Consider the following 24,460-nt stretch of genomic DNA (forward strand, 5'->3'; position numbering starts at 1 on the left):
CACAGCAGGGGAATTTTCCCAAGTGCGAGCGTTCTAACGGTCATGACGAGCTCAGCTCGTCATGAGCACACGAGAACCGTGGCTCATGACGAGCTGAGCTCGTCATGAGCGTGGGAGGGGTTAAACAGCCTGACAGCCCTGTTGTTTACAGAGCCTGGCATCCCCGTTATTTACAAATCCTAGGAGCCCCATTGTGTACAGCGCCTGGCAATTCCGTAGTCTATCCAATTAACTCAATGTCACTTTGGCACCATACTACAAGATTTTACACTCTATATACCTAGGTGAAAATGTCAATCTCAACAAACCTGTAGATTTGGTTATTTGCTTTGTAGTGATTGTAGCCCTAGGACTTTTCGTTTTTAGCACTGGCACACTCCTAGGAGCAGCTGTGTGCTCTATAAAACTCCTCATTTATTCATCTTTCTCCTATTGGGAGCAAATGGAGTGGCTTCCTAGCATCAGTGATATGGTCTTATTACCAGTGGCGGCTTCACCGTTAAGGTGGAGGAGCGTCACCTAATTTTTTTTTGATTTTTTTTTTGGGGGAGTTTTATATAGCGCGAACTTGAACCGAACCGAATCAGTTATCAGAGTGCTTTACATAGCACCAGTTACGTTACATGAGGACACACTTTCATTTTTTTTTTTTTTTATTTTTTTTTTAGGCACGGGGAGATTAAGTGATTTGCCCAGAATCACAGGGGTTTTTTGGCGTCGTTACCGAGACTCGAACCAAGTTCCCCAGGTCCGAGGTCGAGCGCCTTAGCCGTTAGGCCAACCCCTCTCCCCAACTACCTCATTGCTCTTAGAGTAGTGAAAAAGGGAAAAATATAATTAGGTTTAGGGTGGGGCGGGGCTGGTGGCACAGGGAGGATGAGTGGTTTGTGCACAGGCCAAACAGTCATGCGCAGTTTGCATATTCCCCATCAGGCTGTAATGCACAGCCTGGTGGGGAATATGCACAGGTTCCTTGTCCCCATCTGAACGCCGAACCACGATGATGAGACCAATCACAATGCTGCATTGCAGCGTTGTGATTGGATCAGGGGAGTCTGTGTGCCCAGGTGCTTCCTGCAGCTTCTTCCGGAGATGGAGGAGAGGCGGTGGAAAAGGTATATGGGCTTTTATTTGATATCTTTCAATCCCCCGCTCCCGCTTCACCTTCATTCCCTACCAGTCGCCACTGCTTATTATCTCACATCTTTCTCTTTCCATACTCTGTGGCTTGGGTTTAGAGGTGTCCTTGGTAGAGTATCTCGGTTCTCTAGGTAGAGAATATTAGACCAGTGTAGCAGTGGAGTTTACTGTGGCCCCAAAAAACGTAAGGTGCAACTTCACCGGCATGACTACACCTTTTATACCTTCCTGTTGGAAAAATATTCTTTACTAGTGAGTCACCGTGCGCGCCTAGTGGGAGTTCTTCAAACTCAAACCACCTCTTGGTTGAAGATTTTAGGTTCTACACTAAGGTGCATCGTAAAAAGAGATAGCAGTCGTCTTAACTGGGTCCCGATGCAAACAGCCATATATCTACCAACGTTCGGGGAAAAGCTGATAGAGGGCCACATGTACAAAGATTCCCGTTTGTGATTTCCTAATAGCAAATTTTTGCGATTCGCTATTAGGAAATGGCAAACAGCTATGTACATCAATCTCTTTAACACTCTTTGTGATTCCTAATGGGTTGCAATTGACCTACCTCATTAATATTCATTAGGTAGGTCGTAATTTGCAACCCATTGAGAAACGCTAAAAACACAGGCATGGTGGCCTGCTAAGGACAGCAGGCCACTATAAATGTGTTTCCTTTTAAATAAAGCAAATTTTTTTTAATGCAGCCCGTTTCCCTTAAGGGAAAACAGGATGTGCCTCACAAACAAAAATGAAAGATTTTCATTTAATTTTGTAATCTTTTCGCATACATTCAGAAAGAGGAAGGGGTCCCTTTTGGACCCCTTCTTATTTGCGAATGGGTTACCACCAACTTGGAGGTGGTGGCAAAATGCGAATTATTGGTACCACATTCTGATCGCAAAACATTTGTATATACCACTGCGAGTTGCTATTAGGAAGGAATGCCCTTAACATGCCCCTTCCTAATCCCAAACTCCTAACCCATTTTGCGATTTGGTGATAAGTTACAGAAACACAGAATAGCGTTTGGTAATAGTGAAAAGGCTTTTTTTGCGGCCGCAAACTGCTCGATTCTGCAAATCGAACCGTTTGCGTCAGGCAAAAAGATTTGAACATGTGGCCTATAGTGCCGCCACTTACCCCCATGCTTCCATCCGTTAAGTCATGAAGACCCTAGAGTTGGCTCAGTTTATAGCATGCACTATAATAATGACCTCACTAAGTAGAGCAGAGGTAAATAACTCAATAGATTAAAAGTTTTTTTGCAATCAGACGGTAACAGATTAATGTCCTAGCAGGTCCAATCCGGCCTCTCATCATTTCGATGTTGAAAAAATGCATTCCATTTGTTAAGTAGTATCATCACCATTGATCAGTACAGAAACACAATTTGATATATTGTCAATGTATAATAAGTTTTAAGTAGATACATTTAAAGTTTGAAACATCACTACTGCAAGTAATTCCTGTGACCAGTTGACTGGAAAACATCGGAGAAGGCTAACATGACCAGATGACCACAGGTCTGAATCCCAATTTGTACACTCAATCATCACTCAATCTGGATTTGTATATCGCAGCTAATCACCTGAGAGGGTATCCAGGTGCTGAGATTAATCTCTGTATGAGATTAATACAATACTATGTCATTGCCCTTTCTCTAGTGCTCATCGCTCGTTGGTATTGCCTCCTAGCTCTGTGTACTGGTCAGAATATGAGATTGGCTTGATAATATTAAAACCTATTAGCTAGAAAAAATAGAGCATGTACTTGTGTTACTTATGTGCACTTATTAGTGCACTTAAATGACCATTTAGCTAAAACAGAAAATAGTTTTACCTAATCCTGCAGCACCAACAATGTTCATATTTATTGAGTACACACCTACTGGTGGATTGTACATTAATGAGGGAGTTTAGAAACAACACAAGACTATGTGCATCAAGTGGTGAATAGACATATGATTCTATATATCACATATCAGCAGTTGCTTGATATTTCAGGTATGCACAATGTTTAAGCACCAAGAGATTAATTGATTTGCTGTTAGTCACATGCTTTTCACTGAAGTTTCAAAGCTGTGATTAGTACCCAGGTCCCCAATCTAGCCACGATCCTCCATTACCTAACTATCAGTATTGAATGTTCTAGAACCGCAGTTGCAGCCAGCATGACTCCCGGGTGGGTGTTTAATGTTATAATAATAATACAAATAAAAAAATAAACGTACCTTTCCGCCGTCCAGGTCCCATGTCTTCTCTGCTCCTGCTCTCCTGCCTCCGCCAGGAAGAGGAAGCAGAGAGCTACGCTCTCTCCCCTAAGCCAATCACAATGCTGCAAGCAGCGTTGTGATTGGTCAGGACGCTGCCCAGCCAGTGGCTGATGGTGAGGCCATGTTCTCCATGCAGGCTGCAATGCAGCCTGTATTGAGAAGGGCAAAGTGCGCATGACTGGTTTGGGCGGCCCCAGAGGGCCCAAACAAACAGTCCTTGCGCACTCAGGAGTGGACACCCCACTCCTCCCCTACCCTTATTGCAGAGCAGCCCCGCCCACCCGCCCGCCTCCAACCAAACATAAAATGGTAATAAATGAAAGTTATTACCATTTTATGTTTCTGCTTCTCGCATTGCAAGAAAACAGTGGGACAACGCACCAACGCCCTATTGGAGGGTCCGCCCCTGCAGAATTGTCCTTTGATGACGTCTGGTTGGGTTTTGAGAAAAAATGTGGTGACAGATTTTAGATATATGCAGAGAGGAGTCATATTTCCCTTCCACCCCACCGCCTCAATAAATCTTTCTTTTGAATGGCTTCTTTATGTTTGCTGTTTCACTACCTGTTCTCCCTGGTGTTCAGTTTGCCTACAATTCAACTCCTGTTTCCTTCTCGAGTTTGGGAGTGATTTATCATAGAGACAACACAAACCCTGAATCATGGAGTATGGAGAAAGCACTGCTGCAGCAATAAATGACTTTAGTCCAGTAAGGTTTCAATGGTTCTTTTCTTGATATCTTTTTCCCCCATTTTATTTTATAGCACCCATTCGCTGCTCAGCAATAGCCCCGATCAGCCTGCCTGCAGGTCTGCAGAAAGTCCTTTTGGAGCAGGGGGAACCTTTTCCAACCTGAACAGTCCATATGTGTCCTCTCCGATGATGCAGAAGTCCTTCTTCGGTGACCTGGCAAATGGAGTACACGGCTCAGGACAGCAGCTCCCACACTGCCCTCCCAAATCAAACCTCCTGTTCTCCAAGAAGGGCCATGCTAGCAGCTGCCCACCATCAATCGCCAACTCCACAGTGGACATTCCCATTCTGCTGGTCAACGGTTGTTCGGAGCACGGCAATGGTAACCCTACCTCATCGAGGAGCAGCCACGGTACAATCAAAAGAAGAGTCTCTTCCAGCTCCAGCTCGGGAATAGGGCGCATAAGCAAGACCTCTTCAGACTCATTGCTCTTCTCCGCAGACAGTAAGATTTTTTTGTTTTTTTTAAAGTTTAAGAAACAAATTTTCCTTTTTTCCTTGTTGTTGGTGTCTGCTATGATTGTGGCAATTACTTTTTCCAATATCACTTATGGTGACATTGTAAAGTTTACCTTCTGTTACTTTAACTGTGGAATTCTTTTACTGTAAAAAATGTACATTAAGAATGTCACAGACATGTTTGCAGACAGAACTGCCTGTGAAATAGATTTAGCATGATTTTTTTTCTCAGTAACAATTTTGCAAGTTTAATATACTGCTGTATTTTTTCTGCACACTATGGTGCGTTCCCCGGAGAACGCAAAATTGCCCAAAATTCTGAGTTCCGTGACTTCGCCAAATTTTTTGCTTGTTTGCGTTCTGAAATGCGTGTTCACAAGATATTCCCCCCGAGCATGCAAACAGCGATAACGAACAGTTAAAAACCATCATGAACAAGCACTTCCGCGTGTTTGCCGAATTTCTGCGTGTTCGTGGTGATTTTTACCGTTTCGCGGAGATTTGCGTAACGCGGTTACCCAAATTCCGCCCACCCCTAGAGATTTCCAGAGTTGTAAAGCGGATTCCACAATTTATAGATGCAAAGTCCTATAATTGCATACACCCCTTGGGACTCAAAATTGCGCTGGTGAACGTTCATCATGTTTCAGAAGGAACAACTGACACGTGGTGTCATCCAGAGAAAGTCATTTTTCTAGGGCTTGCTAGTATAATGTGGCTTGGTGTAATGCCTCAAAGGTTTTTCTGTTTTTTTGAGGCACAATGGATATACATTGAATGATCAGCACTGCAATGAGGGAGTCTGTCCCTGTCTCTAGGTAAAGGGCTCTCTGCTTAAGTTTGACGGGCTACCTTGCAACATTTTTTTCTTGTATCTTACTGGTGTCCTCTATTTCCTACTCCTGTATCTTTTGTAAAGAGGCTGACCATTGGCTGATGAGTACCCAAGTAAAAAACAAACACTTTGAGATTTAGGGCGATATGTATCATTGAAATTCGCATTCGCAAAGGCCGAAATTCGGTATGTATTAAGCAAATGTGGTTCAAAATAAGGAATAGCACAATTTGCGATTCCTTATTTTGCGATTGCATTTAAGGAATCGCAATATTTGCGATTCCTTTAATGTAATGTATGATGCAAACATTTTTTGCTAATGGTCCCTAAGGAATGCGAATTCCTTTAAAAAAGCATTTTTTTTTAAAAACAAAAGGTGCCATGTGACGCTCAAACATGCGCCATATGCGCACACATGTCATTTTCAGGGGTGCAGCAGGATGTCCTTTGGACACCCCTGCACCCTTAAAAATATTCTCAATTTGCGATTAGCTAATTGCTAATCGCACATTTCCCCTTCATTCCTATGGGCCTCCTGGCCCATAGAAATGAATGGGAAATTATTCCTTAATTGCGATTAGCAATTTGCTAATCGCAATTAAGGAATTTTAAGAAATCGCTAAAAAGAAGCTGATTTCTAGATACATACAATTTTGCGATTTCTAAATAGCGATTCCTTAAAAATCGCTATTTAGGAATCGCAAAACGGAATGTTGATACATATCGCCCTTATTGTTGACCTAAAAAAGCTAGAATATGTTAAAATAAGTTTATTGCTATTATCACTAGAAGATGGAAAACCGGATGTAGAGGATTTGTCTCCATAAGATACATCTTATTGTTTCATCATCGTTAAATCCACATTGCTCAGCCCCCACTTAGAGGTCCACTGCATGTCCTCACTGTGCTTGTTGGTTTGCTTAAAGAAGAAAAATCTAACTGCTCTTCTGAATGTTACAGATCCTCACTCAAATGGCGAGCCAACCATGAAGTTTGTGACCGACACCTCAAAATATTGGTTCAAGCCCCACCTGAACCGTGATCAAGGTAAAGAATGGTGTGACATGCGGCTTGTCTTATCAGAAACCCATCTTCCTCCTAAGCTTCTCTGTCTTGGTATTCCCATGTCACTCTAGTACTCTCCTTTTCCGAAAATATATGGAAGGTGCTTTCATACTACAGGATCACTCCTAGATTGGGGCAAAACATTCTGTGTCCATCACAGTGACATGATTCTAGTGGAAAAGCTAACACGTGGGATTATCATGCATCTCAGATTCGCCTGGACAGTCCTGGTTTTTGAACATTTGATCCCTGCAAAACTCAATAAATGTATCATATGTCCCGATCTTAATAGATGTTTGATTGAACACAAAGGGAAGGAAGTTGTCTTGTCTTCCAGTGCATAATAAGTTAACAGGGTCTGGCAGAAAGCACTTGGTTTCTCACTGTCTGTGTTTTCTATGTTACTGAGCGACTCTGTGCCCCTCAGTGGATGAAAAATTGTAGTGATGCATCTGTGCTTGTGAAATGACCTGGTTTTTATTTCCCAAAACTGGTCACCCTAGCTGAGAGCTGAATACTAAGTTAAGTCATCATTGCTGCCAAATGGACAGATGTGTGCACACAACAAGCTTGATGACCCTGGCATTCCTTGTATGCAGTCAGCTCATCTGAGCTAGTAGTCTCTGTTTTATTTACAGGGATGTCAGAATCTTTGGTGATGCCTGGGCTAAAACATTTGTGCGGCCTTTCTTCGGTGTGTGGTCCAAGAAGCAGCTGGCATTAGTAAGATTTGTACAATAGGGAAAGTGAAACCCATTACTTGGCTCCACCTAGTGGTGTTGCTGCATTAGCTAAATTGAGAAGTAGGCAGGCCTTCAGTTTTATTATTTTAAAATGTAATAACAGCAGAGCCAGCCCCCAAAATGAGGGCAAGGATCCTCAGCTTTGCGCCCCTTTTGAAGGACCTGTTTATTCATGAAACCGATTGCTCTTGCTTTGCAGTTGTGGAGCTCTTGACACGCAAGGAACCAGGTGCCTTCATTATCCGTGACAGCACATCCTACCGGGGATCCTTTGGACTGGCCATGAGGGTTCCATTCTCACCCACAGTGATCAACAGCAAATCAGGTACCATGCTGCTATTGCTATGTTATGTTATGTTATTCGGGTCTTGGTATAGTGCAGGACTCATCCCTAAGGGTTATCTCTGCACTGTAACTGGCAGGTTAGATGAGATAGAGGCAGGATTAAAACAACCAGGTTTTAAGGTATTTTCTGAAGCACGGATGTACCAGAGAAGCTTGTTCCAGTGGTACAGGTCGAGGCAGGAAAAGGCTCGGCCACCTTGATTAACTGTGTGGATATGCCGGGGACATAAATAAATTGGTTACTAGATCTTAGATTCTTGTTCGCGAGGTACAGAGTGAGTCTGACCTGAAGGTACTTTTAGTCGGAGCCTGACAAAGATTTGTAGGTCAGACATAGCAGTTTAAACAATGCTCTCTTTCGAATGGGGAGCATGTGTAGGGCTGACGGTGTTCATGGAGGCAGGTTGTTTACCATATGGGCAGCAGTGTTTTGGACAACCTGCAATTTCGATAGAAGGGATTCCTTAGAAAGAGGATCAGGGTGTTGCCATAATCCAGGCGACTGATGATTAATGCCTGAGTGAGTGTCTTCCTGCAGCTCAAAGGAAACCGCCAAAAGATTTTCATCTAAAAGTATACCCAGGTTCCTGGCAGTTCCACTGGGCAATGGGGCGGGACCAAGTTCCGCTGGCCACCAATCCTCCACCCAACTGAGCTGGGCTTTGCCAAACTGAGGAATCTCTGTTTTGCCCTTATTCGGTTGGAGACAACTGAGGGACATCCAGATGGTAAATTTTATCAAGCAGGTGACAAATCACTGTTTGATATTCTCAGTGTCATTCCCAAATGAGATGACCAACGGAGTGTTGTCTGCATAAGCAGGGTCGGACTGGCTACCGGGCGTTTTGATGTGCTGCCAAGCTGGGGGCTGATTTCGTTGATGGGGACCTGCTTGTGCTTAAAACCATTTGTTTTGCTTTGTTTATTTAGAAGCACACGCAGGTCCCCAACAACAAAATCAGCCTCCACCGCAGTGAAATCAGCCCGCAGCTCGGCAGCACACCAAAACGCCTAGTAGCCAGTCCGGCTCTGTGCATAGGAATAAGCTTCAAACCCATAGGACTTCACTACTTGGGCTAGGGGGCTACGTAGATGTTGAAAAGCATAGGTCTCAAGGAGGGACCCTGAGGAACCCTCTTGTCCAAGGCAATAGTCTTGGAGTGGAATGTACACATGGAAACTTTATGGATCCTATCCATAAGGAAATCCTTTAGCCAGTCGAAGTCGGCTCCCCGGGTGCCTTTCTGATGAAGACCCTGCACCAAAATGGAAAGGTAGATGGTATTGAACGCCACCAATAAGTCAAGCAAGACCAACATGGCAGGGATTCGGGTATCCAGGGATAACCTAATAGTGCCTACTACTGCAAGTAGAGCAGTCTCCTTACTGTGTGAAGGTCTGCTGTACGATTGAGAGATGTCCAACAAACTATTGCTCTCCAAATAGGAGGAGAGCTGTTTGTTGACCTGAGCCTCCAAAAACGTCCCTAACAGAGGGAGGAGGGAAAAGGACGATAACTAGTTGGATCCTTGAGGTCTACATTAGTTTTTTTTACGGTAGGTGTAACATGAGCTGCTTTTCAGAACCGTGGAACAGTAGCTTGAGTCAGGGACTGGTTACACAATGCTTTATTAACAGGTGCAAGAAGAGGAGAAAGAGTTACAATGATCTGAGGCAGACAGAGATTGGAAGGGGAGCCATATTTTGCTTTAGCTAGTAAGTCAAGCATCTGAATTAGAGACAAAGGCTCAAGCTTATCGAGTACCGCCAAATCAGTGTTTCATGGTAGATCAACTGTGCCGGGATCAGTTGAAAAATTAAATGTGGGATGAAAACTGCGGTAGATATTAATTTTAATTTGAAAGTGGCTGTCCAAGGTGTCACAAAGAGTCTTGGAGGCAGGAATAACAAAGGAACATGCATTGGTTTGACAAAGGTGTTTAGAATTCTGCATAATTCCTTCAAGGAGGTGCCTGCCTGATCTATTTTGTTGTCAATTTGTTGCCTGCGTGCTATCCTTATTTTACTGTGGTACGCACATAGTGCACATTTCAATATGTGTTTATCTGTACTAGTTTTTGACGACCTCCATCTGCGCTCTAGCCTTTTACAGTAAGATTTGCGATGATGAAGGCTAGAGCTCTGGCTCAGATAGAGGGTTGTTTTGGTAAGCTGTGCCACCCTCAACCTGTGCCTCAGGTGAGACTAGCTTCCTAGAGTCTGTGTTTGGTCCTCCTGATAGTTATTACCCGAATTTCACTTTAACCAAGCAATTCGGCGGACGAGGTGCTTGGAGCATCTCAACATTTAAATCTAATTCGAATTTTTGGACTCGCTATGTTAATTCACAATTTCAGACTTTTGGTTAAGAAATTGTGATAATTTTATGACTGCGTATCAGTGGCTGTACACTGCCTGTTTATACTTTCCTTCAGGTTAACAATGCTCTAAATGTTATTTATTCACGTGGATCCTTTCTATAGGGCTCACTTCTAGGCAATTCCCAGCTTTAAAAATGTTCAAACATCCTATTTGAAAAAACATACTATTTTAAGATGTATAAGATTCTCACTGCAATACATACAAACGATTATATGAATTATCGTTTTGACACGCAACGCAAAATTTACATTTGAATTCTGTTCGGTGATGAAATAATATACCTTAAGTTTATTCTTGCTTTTTGGGTAAAATAGTGTTAGCATGGAGCAATAGTTGAAAACTATCTGTGTTCAGTTACTTGCTCCATTAAAAGTTTGTTTCTATTAATGATGTTTTCTTTCTAGTGTCTGTAAGTAGTAGGGCTGTACGACGACGTTCTGCACAAATGTCATGTTATCACCAAACTAATTTATCTTACATTATTATTTTGTTTCTTAAGGCGAAGAGTCCAGTGATCATATACGGCATTTTCTGATTGAGTCCTCGCCAAAAGGTGTTCACCTGAAAGGCGCCTCCGAAGAGCCCTATTTCGGTGAGAGGATAGCGCTTGCATGGGAAAGCTATATCTGTACCACTCATAGTTAATGCACATGGTGAAGCCTCATCAACCATAACGATTCAGAAAAGGGGGTGGTGATGGACAGAGTGATCTGAATTAAGCAGAACACTCCTACCCAGTCAAAAGATCAGGGCTTGATCCATCACCGTTTTTTAGCTCACTGCACCATCCCAGTTCAGAACCTGGCTATATGCAAATTAGTCTGTCCCTGGCCCAGTGCATCATGGGAACAGGGCAGACCAAACTACCAAGCCAATTCTTTACTGGAAAGGAAACAAGCTTCCGGGGACTGGTTTCTGGCATTGCAGCCGTCTTCGGCCCGGCTTGCTTGAATCCTGATGGTGCAGTGAGCAGGGGACTCATGTCTGAGCATACCCTACCACTCCTATAGTGGCCAAAACGATTCAGAAAAGGGGGTGCTGATGGACAGAGTATCTGAATTAAGCAGAACACTCCTACCCAGTCAAAAGATCAGGGCTTGATCCATCACGTTTTTTAGCGCACTGCACCATCCCAGTTCAGAACCTGGCTATATGGAAATTAGTCTGTCCCTGGCCCAGTGCATCATGGGAACAGGGCAGACCAAACTACCAAGCCAATTCTTTACTGGAAAGGAAACAAGCTTCCGGGGACCGGTTTCTGGCATTGCAGCCGTCTTCGGCCCGGCTTGCTTGAATCCTGATGGTGCAGTGAGCAAGGGACTCATGTCTGAGCATACCCTGCCACTCCTATAGTGGCCAAAACGATTCAGAAAAGGGGGTGGTGATGGACAGAGTATCTGAATCAAGCAGAACACTCCTACCCAGACAAAAGATCAGGGCTTGATCCATCACCGTTTTTTAGCTCACTGCACCATCCCAGTTCAGAACCTGGCTATATGCAAATTAGTCTGTCCCTGGCCCAGTGCATCATGGGAACAGGGCAGACCAAACTACCAAGCCAATTCTTTACTGGAAAGGAAACAAGCTTCCGGGAGCTGATCTCCAGGTACGCTCTGCCATCTCGTCTATCTTCATTGAGTCTCCCGTCGTACCATGGATTAGAGATTTTAGTAGAGGCTGTTTTTAGCTGCATAGGAGCAGCCTCATTAATTATAGAGGTCATAGCGTTGAGATAATGGTCAGTCAGTGTCTGAACGTCCGTATCGCCTGTCGGTGGCAGTAAGAGATTGCACCTGTTAGGGGGTAGAGAGCCTGGGTTGAGTTTTTTCATGTCTCTTTTCCAGACTTTGGGTTTGGATACTTGAGCCGGGTTAACTTTAACTTTTTCATTGATAAAGAATGTGACAGTATGATGATCTGACCAGTCACAGGGTTGGATGGAGTCGAGTTGGATAGATTCCTCTTTGGAGATGATCAGGTCGAGGATAGAACCTTTCTTGTGGGTCGGGCTGTTGCATATTTGGGTGAGGTTGAGGGCATCGAGGAAGTTTTTAAGACTATTTACCACCGCGTCCTTGCAATCATTCCAGTGGAGGTTGAAGTCACCAAGGTATATTTGGGTGAGCTGCCGTCCGGAATTGGTTGAGATCATATCCATGATTTGTTGGGAAAAGGTGAAGTTGTCCCTGGGTGGGTGGTAGATGCTGTGAAGAGAGCATGTCGGTTTGCCCTCACTGATAATGTCAAGGCAGATGTATTCCCAGGTTGTTGGGGATGGTAGGGAGGTAGAATTGACTTTCTGAACAGAGAGGTTATTCCTGTAGATGCATGCGATTCCACCACCTAATTTGCCTGCTCTGTCTAGCCTGATAATGTGGTAGTTGGGAGGAACCAGAATGTCCATTATAGGTGTCGAAGATTCAGGTAGCCAGGTTTCGGTCAAGATGATTAGGTCAAGGTCCATTGATAAGAGGAGATCAGCAATAGCGGCAGAGTGTTTCGAGGCCGATCTACAGTTGAGGAGAGTGCATTTGAGACGAGGTGTGTTGAGAGTGGTAGACGGTTCTAGAGAGAGAGGGACTTTTCTAAGGTTATTGGGGATGGAGAATCTGCTGTTTAGTGTGGGGGGTCTAAGGGGATTTGAGTGTATCGTGGGAATGTTGAGGTGTGGGGTGGTTGTGTTATTTTGGGGGGCTGGGTCATAGGAGCGGAGAAGGGTGAGTGTGTCGCGGTCAGAAGTAGAGTTGTGGGTTCGACGAGGGCGGTTGTTGCGATTGCTAGCTGGGAGTGAGGTCAGGTTGGGGGAGAGTTGAGTGAGAGAGTTAGTCGGAAGGGTGGGGGACCCATTGGGTGGGGAGGTGTAGTTGTGTGAGGGGTTGTAGGGACGACGAGGGGGACGAGGGGACCCGTTGGGCGGGGAGGTGTAGTTGTGTGAGGGGTTGTAGGGACGACGAGGGGGACGAGGGCAATTGCTGCGCCTATGGGCAGTAATTGACGCCCGGTTTGGGGCGTGTTGAGTGAGGGAGTCAGCTGGAGGGGTAGGGGACAATTTGAGAGGGGAGGTGGGTGCAGGGTGTATGGGGTGGGTGGAGAGTAGTTCCTTGATGTTGTGTATGTCTTCTTTGATCTGAGTAAGGGTGGCCATGATGTTGTCCATCGTGGGGTAGGTGGTGGAGGTGGGGGCGGCAGTCAGAGGTGAATGGCTGACCAGGGAATTCGTGTGCAGGTGGGAGCGTGGGCTGGTGTTCGAGGAGGTATGCGTTGTGTTGGTGTACGGGAAGGTGTTAGGGAGGAGAGATGTTTTGGGCGGGAGGGGTGTGGATGAGGTAGGGAGGAGGTTGGTGGAATGAGTGAGGGCATTGGTGGTAGGCGGGGGGGTCAGGGTGTAGGCTGGGAGACTGATAGCCGTGGTGGGGGAGCAGGAAGGGTAATGGGGGCTGAGAGTAGGAGGGGAAATGGGATAGGGGATGGTCCTGTTGTGGGGAGGGGGAGTTAAATTAAGAGAGGAGGTGTGTTCTGCATGGTTAGTTAGAGGGTAATGGGGACTGAGAATGGGGGGGGATGAAAGGGGGGATTTGTCGCAGTGCGTGTTGTTCTGGTGCTGGACTAGGTTAGGTGTGTTGTGTGTGAGAGCTGTGCTGTTAGGGGTGAGCGGAGTGATGATGCCCGCTGTAGGTGTGAGAGGAGTGTTTACGGTATGTGTGGAGGTCTGGGGGTTGTTAAAAGGGGTGGGGGTGTGAGTGGTGTAAGAGGGGGAGCAATCAGTGTCTGTGTTTGAGGCGTGTGTTACAACTGCATGGTGCTGAACTGGGCTAGAGGGGTTGTGGGTGGGAGATGGGCGATCAGGGGTGGTAGGTGTGTCCCTGATTGAGGAGTATGTGGCTGTGAGGTCATGGTTGGTGGGACTGGAGGGGATATGAGTGTTGGACCGCGAGTGGGAGAGGTGCTTTTTGAAGGTGGGGAACAGGTTGTCTAGCAGTTCCAGGTTCCTGTCTGTGGATTGAGCTAGGACAATCCCGTTATTGTAAATGGTGATGGTGGCTCTGCCTGGAAAGAGTTGGGATGGTGTGATGGAGAGAGTTAGGCTGTGAGCGGATTTCCTGGTGGAGGAGACGGTGAGTAGGGTGAGGAACGCTTTTCTCCATTGAGCTCTGCGTGTGGTATGGAATATGATATCAGTGTTCAGGGATCCAGTGACCGGTGAGAAGTAGGTGTCAGCAAAGGGGGGTTCAGGGTGTGACCTAAGGAAGTTGTGTTTAAAGCGTTTAGCGGCTTTTTTGGTGAGTGACGGTGGGTAGTTGATTTTATATGTGTGATTGCCGATCGGATCCATGTTGCGATGATGGTTTAGGAGGGAATGGGGGAGTGCAGTGTAGTGGTACACATGTGCAGGAGAAACAAATACATACAGTAGGTTACGCAGTGCAAGAGTAGTACTAGTGATCAATCAGCATAGCCCAAATGTAAGAGTGTGCAGAGAAACATATACATACAGTAGGTTATAGAGTACAAAAGTGGCACTAGTGATCAATCGTACAAAAACAGAGTACCTTTTCCCGATTTTATACCTTATGTGTGGTGTGCCTATCCCCATTGGGGTGACCACCTATATGTAAAAAGATTGTGCAGTATTATTTAGGTTACCAAATTTACAACGTGAACTAGCAAACCCTTCGGTGTCATGGGGGACCATATATGAATCAAAGACTTGTTTAAAAATTGTCATACATTTATTGATAAAATTTTGTAAAAAGGATCATAGTACCACAAGACTGTTACATGAAAAAACAATTGCACGATATATATTCAATTAATACAAATAATATTGATAACACATTCACTAAAACAATTTCAAGTTTAAAAACTGCTTATAAAGCAATGTTTACCACAGACATATTTATACATAATAGTAGAACACAAATTATTAATAGGAACAAACTGTCGACGCGGCGTTTCGGTGCCTCTTTTATTCTTGCACCTTCTTCAGGACTCGTTCCCTGATTGGTCACATCTACAAAACATATATCATAATACATCTCATTAGGTCCCATCTTATAACATCGATTACACTTACTTTGTACATCATTAGTTGAACCCTAATATTTGGTAACCTATATATTGACTTGTGCACAACTTCACTCAAGACTTCCTTCAACTTTCTTCACTGTCTGTTATCATTTTTTATAGACAGATTAACTAATGGGCGGGATGATAGCACGGGAGTGTGTTTCCTTACATCAACACTAGTGACTGACTCAGTTCTCATTTACTCTACTGGACAGTCCTGTCCCATACCCCTTTCTCAGATCTTTTTATTGTATCTGCATGGTCATTAATCACGGGTCCCTTTGTTATGACCCTGGGGACTTGGTTAAGATTTCTTTTACTTAACTGTATCTGTCCGCCCATATCTATTTCTCAACTTACCCAGGTGATATTCCCTGGATCTTTTTTAGTCTTATGAGTCCGTTTAGCATCTGCTCATATTTTTCATCCCCTTTGTTTCTATGAGATTTCTGTTTTTAGGACGAGACAAACAAAAAGGAGTCAAACCGCTTGTTTTTGGTTTTTCCTTACATTTTATGTTATATTAAATGTGGGTTGATGATTATGCCCCTGGTTAGTTACCTTCAAACTCGATACTCTCGGTCTTTCCTCAGAGTCTATGGAATTTAACCACTTCAGTACTACAAGGCAAAGAAAAACATATATATTTTTTTCTATTTGTACTCAATCTGTTGTTTTAACTCAGCACTCTTTGCTTCAGTAGTTAACTGGTAGGCCTATCGATTCCTTACCGGTCTTATTTCCACTTATCTTTTGGTCATAAGGAGGACGCCTCTGGGAGCTCCCTTTTAATACTTCTTCTCCCTGCTCCGTCTAGGGATGGAATGATCTTGTTAGTGTTACTCTACTTCCACTACGCTTAATCAAGTATGTCCCATTGTTCTTTCAGTTCTTACCTCACTGGATGATAAGAGTTACTTTTAATTTACTTCACTCTTGTGTGTATAGATCCACTCTGGGGTTGGCAATCTTTAAGTTGAAGCCTTTTGACTTGGCTTGCACTTCTAAGAAAAACAAATGTTGGAGCTATATCAGAAAAGTCTGTCCTTAGCATTTTTCTGCTTGCTGCGCAATGTTTACCCTATCTCTACTTACTTGGTGGTGGGAGCTGAACTGCGTGGCGTCCTCCTTGCCTCTTGAGTCTTCTCGATCTAATCAGGCTTGCTCCTCTCTGGTATTTATACCGTCAGGGATTGGCTCATTAGTTACACCTGGCCACTGTTAGTTAGTGCAATTGTTTGGTGACCTAACTCCGGCCGCCATCTTGTAATGGGTTCAAGTCCTTAGTCACTTGTAGCGCTTTATACTGAATTTATTTATATTGGAGTTCCCTCAAATTGTCTCATCCTTTTAATAAATATCCCCACTGTTTTCCGTATTTATGACGCATTTCGGGATTCCACCGAATTTTGTGGCAGTGATCGCTATAGAATGTATATTCTTTTTTATTTATTTTAACGCCATAGCTTCACTCTATACTTAGTCAATTGTTGTTATTTTTGTTTTTCATGGTTGCCCCACCTTGTGTCTATACCTTGTTTCATGTGCTATTTGCTATCCTCTCGGAACGACCGATAGTCGTTCCCTGATCATTATGCGGTCGCCATCTTGGATGAGGAGACCGTGTGTTGTTTAAAAACCCCGTTTTATACTTGCGTATATCAGTGGATTATTATCAATGCTACTATTTTTTACTCTCTGGTCCTAATGTTTGTTAAATCACTTTTACGAGCCCGTATTTTCCCGTTTTGCGTCTCCTATCCCCTCGTCACTGGTAGTGCGCGCCATCTTGGATTGGGGAGGCAAAACCGCTCGGAATTTGTTCCGTTTTGATGTTATTTGGGTTGTCATCTCGGTTGCAACAAAGGTTTTTCACATATTGTGTAAAATTATGTAAAATTATACCTCCTAATTATGTAGTTATAACACTGTAGTGTCATCCTACGCATTTCTTTGCCGTTATTAGGTACTTATGACCTCACGTAAAAATAATGAAATTCGATATATAAACATTTTTTAATATTAGACATTGTACACTCTTACGGTCCCGATTCCCCGGTTAATTACAAGGGGGAAGGTTGCCTTATTTTGATCGTTAGTGCCCCAACCTTGTTGCTACTTCAACTAGTGTTTTTACAGCTGCCTGGGATCTATACATGTTCCAGACCCCTTCCTCTTTGACGATTCTCATGCTAACTACTCTCATACTCTTATTACTTATGTTTTATCAGGACCTCCTCTCCCTAACTCTGACTCCAGGGTTGCATTACAGTATTTTTTCCCATTCTTCTTTATTATTCAGGCCTGTTTTGTAGGAATTGAATTTGGACATATAGTATTGTTCTCTTTGTCTACGTTTTTTAGTTAAGTCTCCTCCTCTCCTGTTTAGGCTGACTCTTTCCACAACGCACCACCGTACATCCTCTACTGTGTGGCCCATCTCTGTCCAGTGGGCCACCAGAGGTGCTGCCATCTTTTTTGTACGGATGGCTGACTTATGTTCAGTAATTCTTGTCCTGATCTCACGTTGGGTTTCTCCTATATATGCTTTGCCACAGGGGCAATTAATCATATATATGACGTTGTTAGTTCTGCAATTGAATAGTTCTTTGTATATGTGTGTGATTTTGCCATAGGTTATATTAGGACCTGGTATTATGGAAGGGCAATTTTTGCAGTTCCCGCAGGCATAATTGCCTGTCGGTGTTGACCCATCTATTGTTCTGATCGAATTCCTTTTGATTTTATTGGGATATGTTTCAACTAGACAGTTTCTAATTGTGCGATTTCTTCTGAAGGCAAAGATTGGTTTTGGTATTGGTGTTTCGCCTGGGTCGTTTATCAACTTCCAATTGCTGTTGATGCAGTTCTTTAATTTGTTCGATACGCATGAGAAGTTTGTCACAAATACAATAGGTTTTGTTTCATTACTCTGTCTGGTTTTTGGTTCGAATAGACTTTCTCTATTGTAATATTTCGCCCGTTTATAGGCTTGTTTTATCATTTTCTTTGGATAACCTCTTTCGACAAACTTTTTTGTCAGGACATTTGCATGTGTATCGTACTCTTTCATAGTGGTGCAGTTACGCCGAACCCTTAAAAATTGTCCAAAAGGTATATTGTTTTTTTGGGTAGCTGGGTGGTGACTATTAAAGTGGAGCATTGTGTTGCGGTCCGTTGGTTTTGTAAAAAGTTCCACTGCTAGGACCCCCTCCACATTTTTTATTTTAATGTCCAAAAAGTCACACTCCTCGTTACTGTACGTGGAGGTGAAATTTAGGTTTTCATCGCCCAAGTTTAGCCAAGTGATGAATTCTGTTAGTTCCTCTCTATCTCCTTGCCAGATAAAAAAAATATCATCAATGAACCTTGACCATTTTTGGATGTTTTCAAAGAATGGCGCCATGGGATTAAAAATATGTTTTGTCTCAAAGTCCGCTACGTATAAACACGCCAGACTAGGAGCACAGGTGGCTCCCATGCTGGTCCCCTTGGTTTGTTTATACATGTTCTCTTTAAATAGAAAGATGTTGTTTTTAAGGATAAGTTCTAAACATTCTATTATGAATGTCGAGTGCTCTGATAGATCTTCCCCATTTAACAGTAACTTTTTGATTACTTTAATGGTGTCATTTTGGGGGATGTTTGTATAGAGCGCTTCTATATCAAGCGTAACCATCCATTGGGTGCAGGGGTTAAATTCAGTTCCTTCCACTTTTTTAATCATTTCTGTCGTATCTTTTATATATGCTGGTTGCATTACAACCAACGGTTGGATAAATTTGTCCACATATTTACTTAGTGGTTCTGTGAGGGAATTTAGACTAGAGACAATTGGTCTCATGGGTGGGTTGTTAATATCCTTATGTACTTTGGGTAACCCGTAAATCGCTGGAATTGTCGGGCTTTCATTATTGAGGAAGTTAAATTCCTCCTGATTGATTACGCCATCTTCTCTGGCTAGTAGGAGTAGGCTCTTTATACGTTTCCCTAGATCATGCCATTCTGTCATATTCGATTTTGTATAGTGGTTGGGGTTGTCTAAGAGATAGTTCATCCTCTTATCATAATCTGTTGTCTCTAGTACCACTATACTACCACCCTTGTCTCCGGGTTTGATGGTAATATTATCATCTTTTTCTAGATTATTTAATGCCTTTTTCTCTTCCAGGCTGAGATTGTTTTTTACCCACAGCCTCTGGTCCAGTATCTGCTCAAGTCCTCTTGTTATGACTCTTTCAAAAGTGTCTACGTTTTTATTTACCATGGAACTCAGTGGGGTCCATAGCGACTTGGGGCGTAAGCCAGATTTGTTGTCGGTAGGCATTCTTTCTTTACCCTCAAAAAATTTTTGTAATCTGATTTTCCTTATTAACTGCTGTAGGTCCCTTTCTAAGGTAAATCTGTCTGGTGGTCCTGCTATGGCATAGCCTAGTCCCTTTTCTAGTAGGCTGATTTCTTCCTTAGTCATGTCCCTATTGGCTAAATTTATTATTGGGGCTTTTGTATCATGTTTTAATCCCATGTTTTTTGACTCCTCGTTCTCATGTAGGGACGTTGTTGGCCCTGGTTGGTCTGATAGTTTCCTCTCCCTCTCCCCCGTCCCCTCGGGGTTGGGTTTTGATTTTGATTTCCCTTGCGCCTGTCTAAAAAAGCGAGACTGTCTTTTGTTTGTTTATTTGGTCGATCCCCTTCTATCTCGGTCTGGTTCCCTGTTGTCGTCTCATTCTCTGAATCACTACTCGTGTATGATGTGTCGGAGAATGTTACTCCCTTTCTGGGGCCCTGGCGTTTGTTGGCTTGCTAGTTGCTTTTGTTGGACCAATCTTCCCTGGGCCTATCAAAATAATCTTTTTGTATATAAGGATACACTAACTCCTGCTTATATTGATTTAGATCTTTCCTAAATTTATTGCTTTTCTTGTTAATTAGGTAATCCTTATACCCGTCAAGATCCCTTTGGATCTCTTCCAGTTTTTGTTTTGCATCCTCTACTGAGGTGTTCTCTTTTAGTTTCCTTTCCATCTCGTCTAGTTCTACTTTCTCTATAATCAGGGTGGCTTGTGCAGTTTCAATAATTAGCAAAAGCCAATTTCTGCTGCATCTGTTGGCTATGAAAGTCCAAGTTTCTAAAAAATTTTCGTTTTTTACAAAAAGGCTTGGTTCATTCTTAACCTGTAACCCTTTGGGTATCATCCCCTTCTTACAGTACTGTATTAAAAAATCTGAGTGTAATTCAGTTCTAATTATTTTTTTCTTATAGTTCCAGAGTTCTTTCCATTGTTCTAAATCGGTATTCGTTGTTGTTATTGTGTTTACACTTTTGTCTGGACAGTTAACTAATTTGTTAAATTGGTCTTCTGAGAAACTGAATACTTTAAAGGTGTCCATTTATCCAATTTGGGACCACCGTGTGATGAATCACACCTCACTGCTGCGTGAGGAAAAGAGAGAACAGAACTCCCCAGTTAAAGAACTGTACTATGATATCAGTAAAGTTATGAGTAGGGAGCTACCCTTTCTGTCAGGAAAAGGATTGGGTCGACAATTGTACAAAAACAGAGTACCTTTTCCCGATTTTATACCTTATGTGTGGTGTGCCTATCCCCATTGGGGTGACCACCTATATGTAAAAAGATTGTGCAGTATTATTTAGGTTACCAAATTTACAACGTGAACTAGCAAACCCTTCGGTGTCATGGGGGACCATATATGAATCAAAGACTTGTTTAAAAATTGTCATACATTTATTGATAAAATTTTGTAAAAAGGATCATAGTACCACAAGACTGTTACATGAAAAAACAATTGCACAATATATATTCAATTAATACAAATAATATTGATAACACATTCACTAAAACAATTTCAAGTTTAAAAACTGCTTATAAAGCAATGTTTACCACAGACATATTTATACATAATAGTAGAACACAAATTATTAATAGGAACAAACTGTCGACGCGGCGTTTCGGTGCCTCTTTTATTCAGTGATCAATCAGCATAACCAGGATATACGAGTGTGCAGTATAGCAAATACATACGTTATTACAGTATAGCAAATACATATGATATTACAAAGTAAAACAAATATATACGGCATTACAAAGTACAAAAGTGAAGTAAAATACTGGGAAAGGGTACAGATGCAAGTATCAAGTTACACGGATCAAAAGTGACCCTAAGGGGCAGAAGTGACACTAGTGATCAACCAGAGATATATGGATCAAGAGTGGCCCTAGGGGGCAGAGGTGAAACTCGTGTGCAACCAAAGATATATGGGATAGTAGTCGGTGCCTTAGAGAGAAGAGTGAAAATGGATGCAGGTTGTATAACTGTGCAATAGTGCAGGATACATTAGAAGTATATTAAGTATGAGGTAGTAGTCTGTGCATAACAGGAGAGAGAAAGTAGGAATAGAAGTAGGTTACATTAGGTGTATATTAAGTATGAGGTAGCAGTCTGTAGGAATAGGAGTAGGTTACATTAGGTGTATATTAAGTATGAGGTAGCAGTCTGTGCATAACATGAGAGAGAAGGTAGGAAAGGGGAGTAGGTTACGGAAATGTGTAGTAGTAGTGCAGAATACAAGTGCAAGTATAATACTGATAGAATATAGAGATAGGATCCAGATACAACAATTTGCGTGAGTCAAAACTCAAGAGTCGAAAGTGACATTGGTTGTCAAACCAAAAAATATGAGGTAGCAATCTGTGCATTTACAAATGTTCAAAATACAGTTAAAAATGCCACTAGTGAGGAACCAAAATATATGAGGTAGTAATCTGTGCATTACAAATGTTCAAAATACCGTTATAGGTATAATACTGCAATGATATGCAAACACTCTTTCATATATAAGGTAGCAATCTGTACATTACAAATGTTCAAAATAAAGCTAGGAGTGTAATACTGCTATGATGGCAAAACTCTCTTTCATATATGAGGTAGCAATCTGTGTATTACAAAAGTTCAAAATAAAGCTAGGAGTGTAATACTGCAATAATAGGCAGACATTCTTTCATATATGAGGTAGCAATCTGCACTATACAATGTTCAAAATATAGGTAGAAGTATAATACTACGATCATAGGCCGTATCATGCTTCGAGAACAAGGAACGAACCAACAAAGCCAGGGGAAGAGGCAAGTGGAGAATTGTAGAGAAGTCGAGGAAAATAGAGCTAGTGACTTGATACATTGTCAAGTGTTACCGCTAGTGGGAAAATTGAGAGAATAAATGTTGTTGGGCTATAATTATCCAGCCGTGGGCAGAATGGAAGCAGTAATGTATACATCTTGAGGTTGCAAGCCTCATGCCTCACCATAACCATGTGTAATGCCACTGACTGCCGAAGTGTAACATGCCCTTCCTTGTCCTAGGGAGCCTGTCTGCATTGGTGTACCAACATGCCATCATGCCTCTGTCATTGCCCTGCAAACTGTCCATCCCCACAAAGGGTAAGTTCCCACGTCCTAGGGACAGACGCTGTATCTCTGAGCCAGTCTCTCCAGAAATAGCCTAATCCAGTTGTCCTTTTTACGTGTTGTCTACACAGACTTTTGTGAAGGTGACAGCAGCTCTGAATCCTCCCCTGAATCCGCACTGCATGAGCTGAAAAGAACGGCAGGTGAGTAGAGGGTCCAGATCCCACCCATCTCTAGGGCGGGGATGGCGGGCGTGGCAGGGGCTGGAGAAGAAGCTGAGTGGGGTAGAGGATGTGCTGCATCCAGCAGCATTCCGTGAGAGCCCTAATAAAGAAAACAATAGCAAAAGTTGCCAGGGATAGCATACCCAGTGTTGAACCTCCACCAACAGTCTTTCACTAGCCCATACTCCCAGCATCTACCAAAGAAGAAGTGGAGGACACTCCTTGTCCCATACAGTAGCAAAGACCTGGAACAGCCTCCCCACACCTCCGGACCATCACCTCACTTTCGGAATTCCGAATAGCCCTCAAAGCCTGGCAGATTAAATAAGCCTCTGGGACCTGCAAGTGCCTGGATGCCCTATTGGGTGATTAGCCGTGCTTTATAAATCCTGATTGATTGATTGAGTGCTAACAATAGGTTTATGTCTTCCTCTAGTGTTTATGTCACATGGCACCGATAAGACCTTAGGATCAGGTCATTTACTACTATAAAAAATATTGAAGTTAGTTTGAAAGTTTAGGCAGGTGATCAGAGTGGGTTAGCCTTAGGTTGGTGTCCGTGAAAGGCTGGCTGGCTAGGACTGCGCAGGATCAGTTGCATTTCTCGTGTTGACTGATCTCGCCCCATCTTGACTAACCTTCTGCATGCATCAGCAGTAGATCAGCAGAGTTTACCCCTCTGCCCTCTAGTGGACTAAAGGAAGACTTCGAAGTTTGATGGGTTTCTTCTCATTGATTTCTGCTTGCAGCCTGCAATGTTTTATACCTGACCTCTGTTTGCATGGAGACCCTGACGGGCAGCCTGGCAATACAGAAAGCCGTCTCCACCACCTTAAAGATGGAGCCGCTGCCCATTCCAACCATCGTCCACTTCAAAGCGACAGATCAAGGGATAACGCTGACCGACGTACAGAGGAAGTAAGTGGGCGCTGGGTGACATCTTTAATTGGGAAAATGGGCAGGAAGCTCTGAAAACGTTTTAAGTAAAGATAAAAGTGACTCTCTCTGCAAGTAGGTGCACAAATTCCTGCTGTAGCTGCACAGGAGGCTGCAACAAAACAACCACCAGGTAACAGATAAGGTGAAACACATTTAGAAGTATCGGGAATAGGCAGTGAGGAATACGTTTAGACCATCCATCTTACTCAGTCCTTACAGCACCTGTCCTTCTCCAGCTTTACTCCTGGTCTCGTGCACACTTTTTACTCTGCTGCATCCACTCTTTTGTCTTGAAAGATTTTATGTTTTTATTTATTTACGTATGGGTTTGCTTTGTCATTTGTTAGCCATATTTTATAAAACTTAAACCAAAGCATCATCTATCAGAAATATGAAGTCAACAATGGTGAGTTCAGAATCTTCTAAAAATGTGCACGAGAAGGCACAAAATATAAAGTTCCATAATGAAAGGACTCACAAATCCTTAATTCTTGAAATAATGGCATCTCCACCATTTTACTATTTATGACTAAAATTGTTTTTTCCTTCCTTAGTGTAGCCTGGAAACCAAAAGCTAATACTGCCACCATTTCACGGGAGGGAACTCCCTCATGATGGGGTTCTGCTGGGAGACAACTGGCACTGAATGGTGGCTGCTGGGCCCGAACATACCAATAGGGCAGTAGCGGCTCACACAGGTAAGTGCGGTGCGGCGAGGCGGGGTTGGTGGAAGTCGACAGATGACTGGATAAGTAATATTAGATAAATAAAACCACTTTTCGTGCGCTCACCGCATCGCCAAGGTAACGACT

The 24,460-nt window shown here is 43.0% G+C and overlaps 1 protein-coding gene across 2 annotated transcripts in view; it reads left to right on the forward strand.

Moving 5' to 3' along the window:
* TNS4 (tensin 4) overlaps positions 1-24,460 on the forward strand; it is a 90,312-nt gene that overhangs the window by 40,386 nt on the left and 25,466 nt on the right. For both annotated transcript variants that reach the window (XR_013595006.1, XM_078645511.1), the window contains exons 4-10: positions 4,174-4,607; positions 6,417-6,503; positions 7,464-7,589; positions 10,491-10,583; positions 22,441-22,518; positions 22,617-22,688; positions 23,459-23,627. Coding sequence is in view for 1 of the 2 variants with exons in the window: in XM_078645511.1 (XP_078501637.1) it covers positions 4,174-4,607; positions 6,417-6,503; positions 7,464-7,589; positions 10,491-10,583; positions 22,441-22,518; positions 22,617-22,688; positions 23,459-23,627 (1,059 nt within the window). In the remaining variant the exon portion in view is untranslated. The remainder of the gene's footprint in view (positions 1-4,173; positions 4,608-6,416; positions 6,504-7,463; positions 7,590-10,490; positions 10,584-22,440; positions 22,519-22,616; positions 22,689-23,458; positions 23,628-24,460) is intronic.

Source organism: Lissotriton helveticus, chromosome 5_1, assembly GCF_964261635.1.
Source record: "Lissotriton helveticus chromosome 5_1, aLisHel1.1, whole genome shotgun sequence".
Lineage (NCBI taxonomy): Eukaryota > Metazoa > Chordata > Amphibia > Caudata > Salamandridae > Lissotriton > Lissotriton helveticus.